Source organism: Podarcis raffonei, chromosome 13 (genome assembly GCF_027172205.1).
Source record: "Podarcis raffonei isolate rPodRaf1 chromosome 13, rPodRaf1.pri, whole genome shotgun sequence".
Classification (NCBI taxonomy): Eukaryota; Metazoa; Chordata; class Lepidosauria; order Squamata; family Lacertidae; genus Podarcis; species Podarcis raffonei.
The window spans coordinates 5,083,786-5,097,546 of record NC_070614.1 but is presented as its reverse complement, the minus strand read 5'-3'; the positions used below and the strand labels follow the sequence as shown (position 1 = coordinate 5,097,546).

General features: G+C 43.5%; 1 protein-coding gene across 1 annotated transcript in view; it reads left to right on the top strand.

The window, feature by feature from the left end:
• Positions 1-13,192, top strand: part of INO80C (INO80 complex subunit C) — a 29,439-nt gene extending 16,247 nt beyond the window's left edge. Inside the window, exons 3-5 of the mRNA XM_053361348.1 lie at positions 1,431-1,542; positions 6,458-6,525; positions 12,956-13,192. Coding sequence (XP_053217323.1) covers positions 1,431-1,542; positions 6,458-6,525; positions 12,956-13,087 — 312 coding nt within the window. The 3' untranslated portion in view covers positions 13,088-13,192. The remainder of the gene's footprint in view (positions 1-1,430; positions 1,543-6,457; positions 6,526-12,955) is intronic.
• Positions 13,193-13,761: the final 569 nt, after the last annotated feature.

Genomic DNA, 13,761 nt, shown 5'->3' with positions numbered 1-13,761 from the left:
CTTTTCTACCATACCCACCAACCTAGAGGTCGGCAGACTACGGTCTGCGGGCCGGATCAGGCCCAGTTGCCCTCAGGATCTGGCCTGTGGGAGAAGATCCCTCCACCGTGTGTGTGCACGTGTGCACAGTCCAGCCTGCCACAAGGTCTGGGGGATGGCGAACCAGCCCGCTCCAAAAAAAGTTTGCTGACCCCTGCACCAACCTAGCCTGAATGAGTTGGCAGAGTCATGTGGGAGTAGACTGTATCCAAGTTTCATCCATTTGGGGCTTCAAAAGTAATAACTAGCAGTTTGAATTGACCTCTCAAAGAGCAGAAGCCAGCAAAACCTGTCCAATTATGGACTCGTGGACTCTTGAAAACAGGCTTTTGCATCAGGTGAGAAAATTCCAAACACTTTTCAAAGGAGAGTTCACAAAGTGTTTGTTACAGTAATCCAGACTTGATATAGCTAAGGCATTTGTGAGCTCTGCTTGAACCACTTTCACCAGGAATAGGCAGAGTTGGTTACACCAACCCAAGTTATGGAAAAGTTGTCCTGGCCACCCAGGATCATACCCAGATCCAGGAGCACTCCAAACTGTGAACCTGATTCTTCAAGGAGAATGCAGCACTGCCCAAAAGAGCCTATATAAACCACTTGTTTCTTGTTTTTATTAACATATGGGGTTTTATTCAACTAACCTTTACTCAGAGTAGACCCACTGAAATTAACGGTCATGGCCAATTTAAGTCCATTGATTTCCTTGGGACTGCTCTGAAAGAAAGTTAGCTTGCTAGCCCATGTCCATTCCTGACCTTGAGTCATTGGCCTCCCTGGCATGTGGTGGAAATCAGGTTGCCCCGATGTCTACACTCTGCAATTTTTGCTAGTTACATTAATTAATTTTAGATGGACATGTATGGTAAAAAAAATTAAAAGGGGGGGAGGCAACGTTGTAGGTTGTGCCTAGGAATAGGTCCCAGGTCTAAAAACTGAAAATGCAAGACTGTTCTTACCAATAGCACACTGCTGCATTAACAACACTGGATAGTATTCAACTAAGTCCTTCTCAGATCCATTGAAATTACTGAACCTCAGTTAGTCATCATGTCTGTTAACTTCAATGGATCTAGTAGGACTAGCATTGAATACCACCCGCGGGATTTTACTCAGGCTTCCTTTATTTGAAGAAAAATAACGTTTCCATAAAACTTTTCTCATTAAAAGTCTATTTCTCCATTTTATTCATTTTTTTCCAAGCACACTAGTTTCGGTACAGGTCAAAATGTCCTCCTGTTGGTTGCTGCTAAACAAATGTTGTTCATTTTCTGCCTAACTTCAGATAAATGGATGGAATGATTTTAGTAGCAATTCAGTCCCGCAAGGAAATGCTACTTTGAATGTATTAATGGTGCATTTGTTTGTAAACCCACGTTTAACCATTCCAGCACTCTGGCATTGGTGGAGCTGCAGCTGGCAAGAAGAACAGAACCTGGAAGAACCTGAAACAAATCCTTGCATCAGAAAGGGCATTGCCATGGCAACTCAATGATCCAAGCTGTAAGCTGCTTAGATGCTTTCCATGTATTTATAAATAACAGCTTTCTTGAAAATACACCTAAATTGTTTTCTCTGCATGAGATAGATTGTGACCAAGTTTACCTATGCAATTAAAGATCAGGTGGGCATTTTTCACCATAAAAAGGAAAGGCACATGAATGAAATGACATGGGACTGGGGTATAAATGATCTGCAAAGGATGAGAAATGTGAATTCAAATAGCACTGGTTCACTTAGGACTATCCACTGCTTTCTCTGTGTGTGTTACAGTGCCATCCTGTGCATGTCTGCTCAGAAGTAAGTCCTACTGAGTTCCTGTGTGAATTCAGTCTGCATATAACACAATTTGCACCTTTAAAAAAAAACCAGTCTTTCATAGTTGTCAATAGATCCATTCTCTACTAGCTGTAATAGCAAAATACTAAGGACAGATAACAAGATAACATCATTGTCATGGCTATCTAGTTAACTTCCACAGGCAACTGGCTGGCTGCTGTAGGAAACAGAATATGGGAATTGTGTAACCTTGATATAATTTAAGAATGCATATTCTCAAGAAATTAAGTTTTGCAAACCATACACCTTGAGTTTTCAGCCTAACAACTTTGTGTGAAGAGATTCTTTAAATTAACAATGAAGTGGTGTGCACATTTCAGTTGCAGCATTTTGGCAAGCCTCTAGTGTGCTGATGCCCATACTTGTCAGCAGTACCTTGATAGTGCAAACTTTTAAAAAAAAATCAATGTAGGGCACTAGCTTTCAGGCTTCTTGCCATCATGGAACTCTTTCCACATTTATTTTTCCACCAAGGAACTCTGAAGAATCACAGAATATTCTGGTTTGTGTTCTAGGGTGCACACTCAATTCATAGGAGACCTGCCCAGGGATTATTGAGCCTATGGAATCTCAGAAGCACATTCTCATATTCCCTAGAGGCTGTGCATTTCATGGTGTGGCTGGTATTCTCAGAAAACTACATTTTACAAGACCGATGATGGCAGACAATCTTCTCTGGTCAAGAAATCCCTGATAAGCAGTCAGTGACCCCCAGACTTCCTAGAAACACCACTGAACTAGAGTGGTAACAGCCAACCCAACCCTAAGATTTCTTGCAAGACTTCCCAATTAACTTGGTGTAACCTAAAGCATATAGACATAAGAAAAGAAAAGAAAGAAAATGTGTGTTTCTCATAGTAGAGCCATTGCTCTATTGTAGACCATCTGACTTAGATGTAGAGGGTTCTGGGTTCAGTCTTTGGCACCTTCCAGTAGAGATAAGAAATATTTCCTGGCTGAAACCCCGGAGAAGTGCTGTAAGTAAGTGTGGACAGTTTTGAAGTAGCTGGATTTGGTATAAAGCACCTTCCCTTGATCTATGTTCAGAACATGGGCTAAGAAATGTGCTAAGAAAATGCAGTCAAAAAGGACTGTAGCTGGAAACCATGCAGTGCTGATACAACTTTGGTCAGGAGGTTATTTGAGCTAGCGTCTTTGGATGTAATGCTACGCCTCTGCATTACTATATTGATTTTATTTACAAATGTATAGCACCCTATTCTTTGTCAGATACACTCAGACATATAGCTGGACTGGATATTATGGCTGCAGAGTAACTCATAACATGATAATGGTCCCAACTCATGTGGTGAGTTACTCTAATGATGTGGCAGCGGAGAGGATTAGTCCTGCGGGAGTGGCTACTTCCCCACGGGGACAGTAACATCTCCATTAACTCCCAGTGTAAAACGTGGCCCCTTTAATATTTTTTGCAGCCACTTAACTAGGATTAAAGGAAAGTGGCAGTAGAAGGCTGACACTTTATTAGACTTTAATTCTTTGCGCAGAAATAAATGTGCCGCCAAGTGTTTTTCACATGCTGGCCTTAGCCTGGTGTGTTCCTAGTGCCTTGTAGCTGGCAACCTGCTGATGATGCTATTTCTACTGCATTCTCTGGTTTCAGAAATTAATTTGCATATATTAGAAAGGTGGTTAGAAAGCAAACAGTTGAAGGGTGTAAAAACATCTGCTCGAGAGTATTTTTCAGAAGATATTCATGCCATACATAAAAAGAAGCTGATCTGCTAACTTGGAAATGCTTCAGCCATAAAATCTGTACTGAAATCATCTGAGAGGAAGCGAGCTACAAAGACAGAAAATAGCTTTGTGGTGAATATATGCTGAAATTAAGGATATTTTAAAGCACTTTGCCTGTAGAAATGTTTGCTTGTGGCAGTGTTTGCTATTACTCCCCAAGCAGCTCCAGTGACTAGGAATTTCCAACTCCTCATTTAAGCATTCACACAATTTTCTAGGTCATTGACCAGGCTTAAAGTGGTACACGCTTAAAGATTTATCTGATTTAAAAGATTAGTGTATGCTCTCTCCACGCACCCTGGATTATATTAGTCTTGAGCAATGTTTGTGGTCTTATAATATGAGAGGCATATGCCAAAGGCTGTGTTTTTCATATATAATGCTGATGAACCTGCAAGCTACAGGGTGTTCAAAAAATAACTATACACCTTGGACAATGTAATATAGTAGGTGTATGGTTACTTTTTGAACACCCTGTATTTGCAATATATAACAGCAATTTCTCCCAGCCAGTTGCCTACATTTAGGTTCCACTTTCAGATCTGGAGACTAAACTGTTCCTCTGATCTATCACCAGAGATCTGCACCAATAGTTGGTACAAAGGCACATACATTTCTCTTCTGTGTCAAATGTCCTATTGAATGCATCTTTCAATGTGACTAGAGATGCATATCAACATCCGAGGTCACAGGTCATTGTGCATAACTAATTGCCCACATGGGTGGCGCTGTGGTCTAAACCACTGAGCCTCTTGGGCTTGCCGATCAGAAGGTAGGCAGTTCAAATCCCCACGATGGGTTGATCTCCCGTTGCTCGGTCCCAGCTCCTGCCAACCTAGCAGTTCAAAAGCATGGCAGTGCAAGGAGATAAATAGGGACCGCTCCGGCAGGAAGGTAAACGGTGTTTCCGTGCACTGCTCTGGTTTCGCCAGAAGCGGCTTAGTCATGCTGGCCACATGATCCGGAAAAACTGTCTGCGGACAAATGCCGGCTCCCTCGACCAGTAAAGCGAGATGAGCACCGCAACCCCAGAGTCGTTCGCAACTGGACTTAACTGTCAGGGGTCCTTTACCTTTACCTTTTTACTGCTGAATTGGGATCTTTGTTTTTATCTTTCTCCCTTGTTATTTATAACTAGCATTTTGTATTAGTCATTTAGCACCATAAATGTGCATACTAATCTTTTTTTTTAAAGTAACAACAAAAAGATTCCTGCTTCACAGGAGCTTACAATCTAAAATTTGCTGCAGGGGATGCAATGGTAAAAAGAAGGGTAAACAGTGAAAGAATATGTTTGGTTGAGTGACACACACTTAGGTAGATGAGAAGTAAGGGAATAAGCCAAAGTCTTAATGGAAAAGGTAGGGTTTATGGAGGTTTGAAGGAAGAAAAACAGATGACTATGTAATTGGGAGTTCCAGGCGCAAAGGAGAAAAGGTGGTCATTTGAGAGATTGAGTGATCAGTCCTATGTGTTTCTACTCAGAAGTCTCATAGAATGGAGTGAGGCTTATTTCCAGGTTAACGGGTATAAGATTGCATCCTAAGAACTTTGGATGACTGGGGATGGAGTTAAAGAGCAAAGGTTTGTGTGGGTGGAGAGATAAGGCAACACCATGAAGTATTTGAAGCTACAAATAAGTATGTGCTAAATCTGGGAGTGGACGAGAAAGTTTGTGTGGGGATTTAAAAAGAGGCGCCATGTAGTCTGTGATGCCACATCTTGAGCAAAATTGGTGAAACCACTATTTAAGACAATAATTTGAGTTATGTTAGCATTTAATTTAGGGACGCGGGTGGCGCTGTGGGTAAAAGCCTCAGCGCCTAGGGCTTGCCGATCAAAAGGTCGGCGGTTCGAATCCCTGCGGCGGGGTGCGCTCCCGTTGTTCGGTCCCAGTGCCTGCCAACCTAGCAGTTCGAAAGCACCTCCGGGTGCAAGTAGATAAATAGGGACTGCTTACTAGCGGGAAGGTAAACGGCGTTTCCGTGTGCGGCTCTGGCTTGCCAGAGCAGCGATGTCACGCTGGCCACGTGACCCGGAAGTGTCTCCGGACAGCGCTGGCCCCCGGCCTCTTGAGTGAGATGGGCGCACAACCCTAGAGTCTGTCAAGACTGGCCCGTACGGGCAGGGGTACCTTTACCTTTACCTTTAGCATTTAATTTGGTTTAGTACTTCTAGTGGTGTGCTTCACATTGTTTCGCTAGGCAATGCAACCTGACTCTTCCATGCTTAAAAAAAGGTAAAGGACCCCTGACAGTTAAGTCCAGTCGCGAACGACTCTGGGGTTGCGGCGCTCATCTCGCTTTACTGGCCGAGGGAGCCGGCGTTTTCCGCAGACAGTTTTTCCGGGTCATGTTGTCAGTTCTGGCGAACCAGAGCAGGGCACGGAAACGCCGTTTACCTTCCCGCTGGAGCAGTACCTATTTATCTACTTACACTTTTTGGTGTGCTTTCGAACTGCTAGGTTGGCAGGAGTTGGGACCGAGCAACGGGAGCTCACCCCGTCGCGGGGATTCGAACCGCCGACCTTCCGATCGGCAAGCCCAAGGCTTAGTAGGGATTAGTGCTTTCTGCAAATGCATTCAAGCTGACAAAGCTAGTGTGCTCTGCATGTGAACAATGTCCTGCCATCACTGCCACTAGCCTCTCTCTCGATTAAGGGTGTGGATTCTCAGGGACTGGAAACAGGACTCAAGTCAAATTGATGGAATGATTCTAGTCAGGCCTCAGGCCCAAGAATTTGTAAATTAAGAACTGCTTTCCAAAAAGAGGTTAAACGAAGAATTGAATGCTTCTTTCTCTCTTTCTGGCACACCTCCAGATTTCAGCATAGATGCTCCTCCTTCCTTTAAACCAGCCAAGAAATACTCTGATATTTCAGGACTTCCTGTAAGTATTTTTCTTTTCATATTTCTTTGATTGGCTTTGGTCTTACTCTGTCCTTATTCAAACTCCTGCACAGAGGGATGGTCCTAAATAGCAGTAACAAGTTCTCCCTGTTCTGGGGAACCCTGTAGTACTTTTGGACACTTATCCTCAATTGGGAGAATTGTAAAGGCAGACAAGCCTCTTGGAAAAACCAACCTGTCACTGCAAATCTTCTTCAAAGTATAACCAAAGGACAGCATTGGCTGGGCTGTATGGCACACACTGTCAGTTCACCCAGAACAATGGTGAGGTCCAGCCAGTCTGCTTAGTATTTTTAGGAACTGATTATTTACCCTAAAACATGCCCCAGTGCTCTCTACAACACACTTGCATTCTCTGCAGGTGGAAAGTTTAAAGAAAAAAACTACTCTGGCTGTACAATAAAACACACATTTAACAATTTGCCTCAAGACAGTAGGGCCTATGATCTGTTATTGAACTCCTATTTACTGTATTTTGTGCTCTATAAGACTCACTTTTTCCCTCCTAAAAAGTAAGGGGAAGTGTGTGTGCGTCTTATGGAGCTAATGCAGGCTGCGTAGCTATCCCAGAAGCCAGAACAGCAAGAGGGATCGCTGCTTTCGCTGTGCAGCGATCCCTCCTGTTGTTCTGGCTTCTGAGATTCAGAATATTTTTTTCCTTGTTTTCCTCCTCCAAAAACTAGGTGCGTCTTATGGTCTGGTGCGTCTTATAGAGCAAAAAATACGGTAGTTCCTTTCAGAGTAAAACCCTTCCCCCAGGTGGCTTACAGAAGATAATTAGTTTCATGTAAATGCGGGATAATTTAGTTTCATATTTATTTATTTTCAGCATTTAAATCCTGCCCTTTATGCTTTCATGATGGCTTACAAAAATCAGTTCTAAGACAGTTCCTGCCCTTAGACTCACAATTTTAAAAGATATGATGAAGAGAAAGGACTCAGGGGCGTCTTACCCATAGAGGCAACTGGTGTGGGGCACCAGGGCGCCAGGTTCTGGAGGGCGCCAGGGAAGAGGGCGCAGTGCCTCCCGGCATCAGCTCGCTGCCCTCGCCTGCCTCGTTGAAGCAGCGCCGCGGCCGGAGCCTCCGCCTCTTCCCCGCCAGAGGAGCCGCCCTCCAGCTGCTGCCAGCAGCGCCGTAAAAGGGTCGGCAACTCTGGGAAATTGGGGGGGGGCCACCGGAGGGACCTTTGCACCACAGCGCTGGATATACCTAAGACAGCCCTGAAAGGACTGCATAGGTGGAGAAAAAAGGAAGCTCAAGCAAGATTTCTTAGAGTTGCAGCCAATGTCAGTGGCGATTCTGGCAGGCTTGTCCTTGATAAAGATCAATCCCTCCCCCATTCATATCCAGGAGCAAAGCTGGTGACCACAGGCAGCAGGTTCTGCCCACTTTTGACGTCACACAGCGGGAAGGGGCCTCTGGTAGCCTTTTGAGACCTGCCTTTGTAGGTTCAGGCCAAAATTCCTACCTAGGAGAACAGCTCAGCCCCTCCCTTGAATTGGATGAGTCCTGTTTCACTAAGGAAACTGTCGCAGGTGTAAACACACCTTATGCCTTTTTTCTGGCTGTTTGGAAACTGGGAAATTCGAAAGGACAGTTGCCAGAAACGAACCAATATGGACTGGCTGAGATGACCGGCAGAATCCGAGACCAAGGGAAAGAGATGGTGGAAGAAGACTGGAAGAAATTTAAAGTTTACCTTAAGAACTGTTGTAAAATTAATGAGTGCTAAAATGTTCTGAGTAATGCAAAATAGAATTGCAGCGATAAACAATTGGATATGGGAAAAAGGATTCAAAGGAACTGCCATAAGTAAATAAAATTAGGGGTTGCTGGAAAAATTTAAAACAAGGATGCAGAAAAAGGAGGTATGGGGAAGTCGTTGAAAGAAGGTTTAAGGAAAAGAAGGTTAAGAAATTATACATGTTTATATGTTTGTTTGTTTTTGTATTGTTTTGTATGGTTATTTAATATGTATTGGAAAATTAATAAAAATTTATTTTTTAAAAAAAAAGAAACGAACCAATATGAGTTACTTTCATGGAGTGCTTTCTAAGGGTTAAAAAGGTAAAGGACCCTTGACAGTTAAGTCCAGTTGTGAACGACTCTGGGGCACTCATCTCACTTTATTGGCTGAGGGAACCGACGTTTGTCTGCAGACAGTTTTGCCGGGTCATGTGGCCAGCATGACTAAGCCGCTTCTGGTGAAACCAGAGCAGTGCACGGAAAAGCTGTTCACCTTCCCGCTGGAGCGGTACCTATTTATCTACTTGCACTTTGACGTGGTTTCGAACTGCTAGGTTGGCAGGAGCAGGGGCAGAGCAACGGGAGCTCACCCATTGTGGGGATTTGAACCACCGACCTTCTGATCAGCAAGCCCTAGGCTCTGTGGTTTAGACCACAGCACCACCCGGGTGCTAATTATGTGCACTTAGTAAAGTGCAGTTTCCTAGGACTCTTTAATTGTACATTTTTAGACATAGTCTGCAAGTCATTCTTTAAGAGGTTCAGTTTTCCAGTTCTTTTTGGGGGAAAGCTTAGGAAACGAGTATTCAGACACATACATAATTGTTTTGTAGCTATATGCTGTTGTGTACTTTATGGAAAATTGAGAGGACACACCCATACCTCAAGGAGCTTAAGAGCTAAAAGCAGACAGAAAAACAACAGAAGAAAGGTATGAAAACAGAGTTATGGGTAAATGAGGAAAAAATATGTGACCATAGGTAAAGCCATCTTGAATCTTTTTGGGGTATAAGGCAGGATAGACTTTTATTTAGTAAATGCAATAAAATAAAGGTATCAAGAAATACCTTTATTTTATTACATTTACTAAAAAAATGTCTACCTGTAATTCAAGCCTGTGGGGTAGACAGACTTCTGGTTTACCTTCAGAAAGCTCACACTGTCTGTCATTTTGTCTGAATGTCTGCCACACGAAGTAACACAGAGATTACCAAAAACACCCTACAGCAAAAGGAATGTTTGCTTTTTGTTTCATTTTGGCTCTCTTTAATTTTCTAGGGAGTTTTTCCTTTTACCTTCTAAGCCTACCTTGTAGCACTGCCTATATTTTTGTGGGTGGAAGAATCCTCTTGCCTCCAATAAGCGCTCTCAGCATCACCTGTTTCATTTAGATAACTGGATTAGTGGGTGCTGTTGTTGTTGTTTTAAAAAAACAGCTAGAGATCTTCAAAGGAAGCCCTAAATTCGACTTTGCAATTACTTCCTAATGTAAGGTGCAAAAGGGATAATGTAAAAATCTAAGATGCTCCTTGTCTTCACAGTGGCATCCTCACTTGTCCTGGTTGAAGCTGGGGTTGCATAATTCTGACAATGAACATTTTCATCCAGATGCTGTTTGTAATTTTTAAACCGGCATTTGGAAACGGTTGGGGTATGCAGAGGAGGGGATCCTGCACTGCCACATGATCTGCATGTGGGGATCTCTGGTTTGGTCCCTCCAGGAGCAGAACTGGGAAAGACTCTAGCCTGAGAAGTTGGTGAGCTGGCAGAGAAGACAGGGCTGGGCTAGAGGGACCAGTGGCCCATCTGACCAGGGCTATCTTAAGCATATGTCGACCTTTTTTTAGGGAGGGAACACCAGCAGCGGTGGAGGAAGCCTTTTGAAGCAGGGGCTGGATGCGGCCTAGCTGGCCGCTTCGTGCCACAATGGCCACGGCAGGCAGAGGCTCCGGGTGCGGCGCTTCTTCGGCGTGGCATGGCGGAGGTGGGCAAGGGCGGCGAGCGGGCCAGGGGAGCCGGCCCCGTGGAGATCCGTAGCGCCTGATGCCTGGCTCGAAAATGGCCAGCAGGAGGGGTGCCGCGCCTCAACCTGCTGGGTGAGCAAGCACACCGACCAAGCGGGTCTGCACCAAGTGAGCGAGGGTTACTACGCTGCTCCCGCCGAGTGTCGCCTCGGTTTTTAGCCTTTAGAATTCAGTGCCTACAGGCTAAAAGGGGGGAAACCGAGCCAGCGCTCAGCGGGAGCGGCACACGCACACTCAGCGAGCTCGTTCGGTGTTCCACGGACCCTCAGCTGGCGCCCTCCAGAACTTGGCGCCCCGCACCACTAGCATCTATGGGTAAGACGGCCCTGCATCTGACACAGTTTAAGGCAGCTTCGTTTGCAGCGTGTCCAGCTGTTACTTTTGCTCCTTGCATAAAGGTGTCCATCAGCTCTGCTACTTTCCAGAACTTCACTGCACAGGCAGTTCTCAACAAGGATGTTGAGTAGCCCTTCTGCCAGAGGCGTGTAGAGCAGCTGATGGGAGCCCCCATCTATAGTGTTCAAGGGCTACTCTAGAAAAGCAACGTCCATTGCAATGGGCCCACCCCTGAGTGGGCTTCCTAGATCGAAAGGGGTGGATCATGCAAAGTATTAGCTTTTGCCTCAGCATGTCATCATTTTTTAATATTGTCATTCTGCAGCCATCATATTAAAACAAGAGTTTCATTTAGGGGCTGCATTTGCACTTTTTAGATTTCTCTTGAAATTTAAAAGATGAGCCCCTGGTCATATTAATGCAACAGAAATTTCATTCAACGCTGGAGGTGGGGAGAATTAAGTGCTCAATCATCTGCCTCCTTCTGAAGACAAACCAGCCCTGTTGCTATAGCAACAAAGATAATTATATATAGCTCAGCTCTGTCTGTGGTCTTCACCCTAAGCTTACAGAAGTGTAAGACTTTTTCTCATCAAAGTACAGTGTTACTTTATCTAACTTATTGTATAATTTGGGAGTGAAATTTATATATTCCAGTGTAATTTATATAACCCCATTGCAGTTATTGCTGGTATGCAGCAATGTCTCAGTGTCTTATTTCCTAAGATGAAGAATATGAATTGAAGATAAGTTAAGGCCACACAGTTTTTGCATTGCAGTAGTAAATATATCTGGACAGATTGTTTTAAATAGAAAATATTGCTGCTGGAATATCTCTCTAGGCATCCATCAGTGTCTAAATGTTTCTCCAGGAAGAATCAGGAACTCCACCGGGCATAACACTCAAATCACAAAGTTATATTCTGGGTTGATTTGCCTCCTCTCACAGCACTGACTGAAAACTCAACATATAATAGCCATTGAGAGACCCATCTTCCTCCATGAATTTGTCCAGTCCCCTTTTAAAACTGCCTAAATTCCATTGTTAATTATATACTATCTGAGGAAGTACTTATTTTGTCTATCTGGAGCCTACAGCCAATCAATTTCATTGAATTTTATAGGCCACAACTAAGCTTAAAGTCTTGTGTCAGGTTTTCAGGCTGCTAAATGGAACCTCCATACCCAGAAGAAATAGACCTTCTGAATACCAGTTCTAGTATCTTTATTTTATTTCCTTACATTTATAATCCTACCTTTCTTCCGTCATGGAACCCAAGGCAGCCTACATGTGGTTCTCCAGTGCTTACCCACCCAGGGTAGCTTGCTGGCACTCGCTGAATGCTGCTGTTAGACCAGGGGTCAGCAACCTTTTTCAGCCATGGGCTGGTCCACCGTCCCTCAGACCTTGTGGGGGGCCGGACTATATATTGGGGGGGGGAGGAACGAATTCCTATGGCCCACAAATAACCCAGAGATGCATTTTAAAGAAAAGGACACATTCTACTCATGCAAAAACATGCTGATTCCCGGACCCTCCAGGCTGGATTGAGAAGGCGGTTGGGCCGCATCCGGCCCCCGGTTGCCTACCCCTGTGTTAGACAATCCGATGAAGTATGTTTATTCAGAAATCTAGCTCTGCAGGTTAGCTGTGAGAAAGAAATGCTGATGAGCATTCAGAAAGTAAGCTTGTAGGTGTACATTGTCAGACCTAGTTCTTCTAACTGCCCATCCATTTGTTGGTGTAACCTGCCTTACATAATACAATTAAATATCTTGCCCGTTTATATGTTATTTATTGACATGGTTCTCTAAAGTTCTCTTTCAGAGGAGATCACAGAAATGCAGTTATTTGGGTTCACTGTTAACAGTGTTTTGTTTCTTTAGCTTTTGGTGGAAATTAACATTTCACAACTAAACCACACAAAGAACTCTTTAACTGCTAGGAATCTGGATGAGCAACACCAGTCATTTCCTTTTGCTCTTTACATCGTGTTTTGTGTTCTTGAAATAATTATGATTTCAAAAGCTGTGCTAAAGTTGCAAAAATATATTCAAGAATATCGCCATCATTTTATTAAGGAGACAATATGCCTTTTTCGGGCAAACAACAGGGGAGAACCATGTCCATAGTGCCCCGATTGTATATTTCAGAGGGAGAAGTGGCTGGGGCTAGCATGCTAGTTTAGTTGGACCTTTGCTTTAATTCATTATGGTGCGACTAGCATGTTTTCACCTGTTTTAAAAATGTGTGTGTTTTCACAATTTTCAGCTCAGATGTTTGTGTGTGTTCTTCTTTTAGGCAAACTACACTGACCCACAGAGCAAACTGAGATTTAGTACCATTGAGGAGTTTGCCTACATTCGGATGCTTCCTTCTGATGTTGTTACGGGTTACCTCACTCTAAGGAAAGCATCAACTGTGGTTCCCTGAGAAGAGGAAACAAAAGCCAAAGCCTTGGGAATCACTGTGCATTTGTGTGTATATAATAGGTCAAAGTTCTTAGAAATAAAATATGAATTATAATTATTGATTTAACCTTGATGCTTATATTTCCTTTGTAAACAATTTGAGCAATGTATCATTGTATTGGAGCCACACTTACAATCCTCCACATTTTATACATTCAGTACTTTTCTTCCAGGGTTTTTATTTCTGGGTGTTAGTTTTGGCTTCTTACATTTTTCTCTTGAAGCGTCTTGACGTGACCTATATTTTTCATGAGATATGCTGCTGTCTCCGAAGGCACTGGCCAATAGGAAAACTACCTAAAGAAGTACTATGTACATACAATTGGTTGGGGGATGTTAAGGCAGCAATCTTACATGCAGTTACTTAGGAGTAAGCTGCATTGAACTTAATGGGGCTTACTTCTCAGTAGATGTGTATAGAATTGCAAAGTCTTTCTGCTAGTAAGCTGGTAAACGAAAGCAGATGTATAATTATGTTCTGCCAGCCTGGCTTGTGGTTGGAAAATTATACGGTTCCATACGAAGAGGGTACGTTAGCAATTTCTTTCACTTTCCCCCCCTGCATCAGAAAGAGTACTGCAGTACTCAAACAAAAAGTGACTTCCTTTCTTTGCTTTTGGACCAACCCTTTTTAAC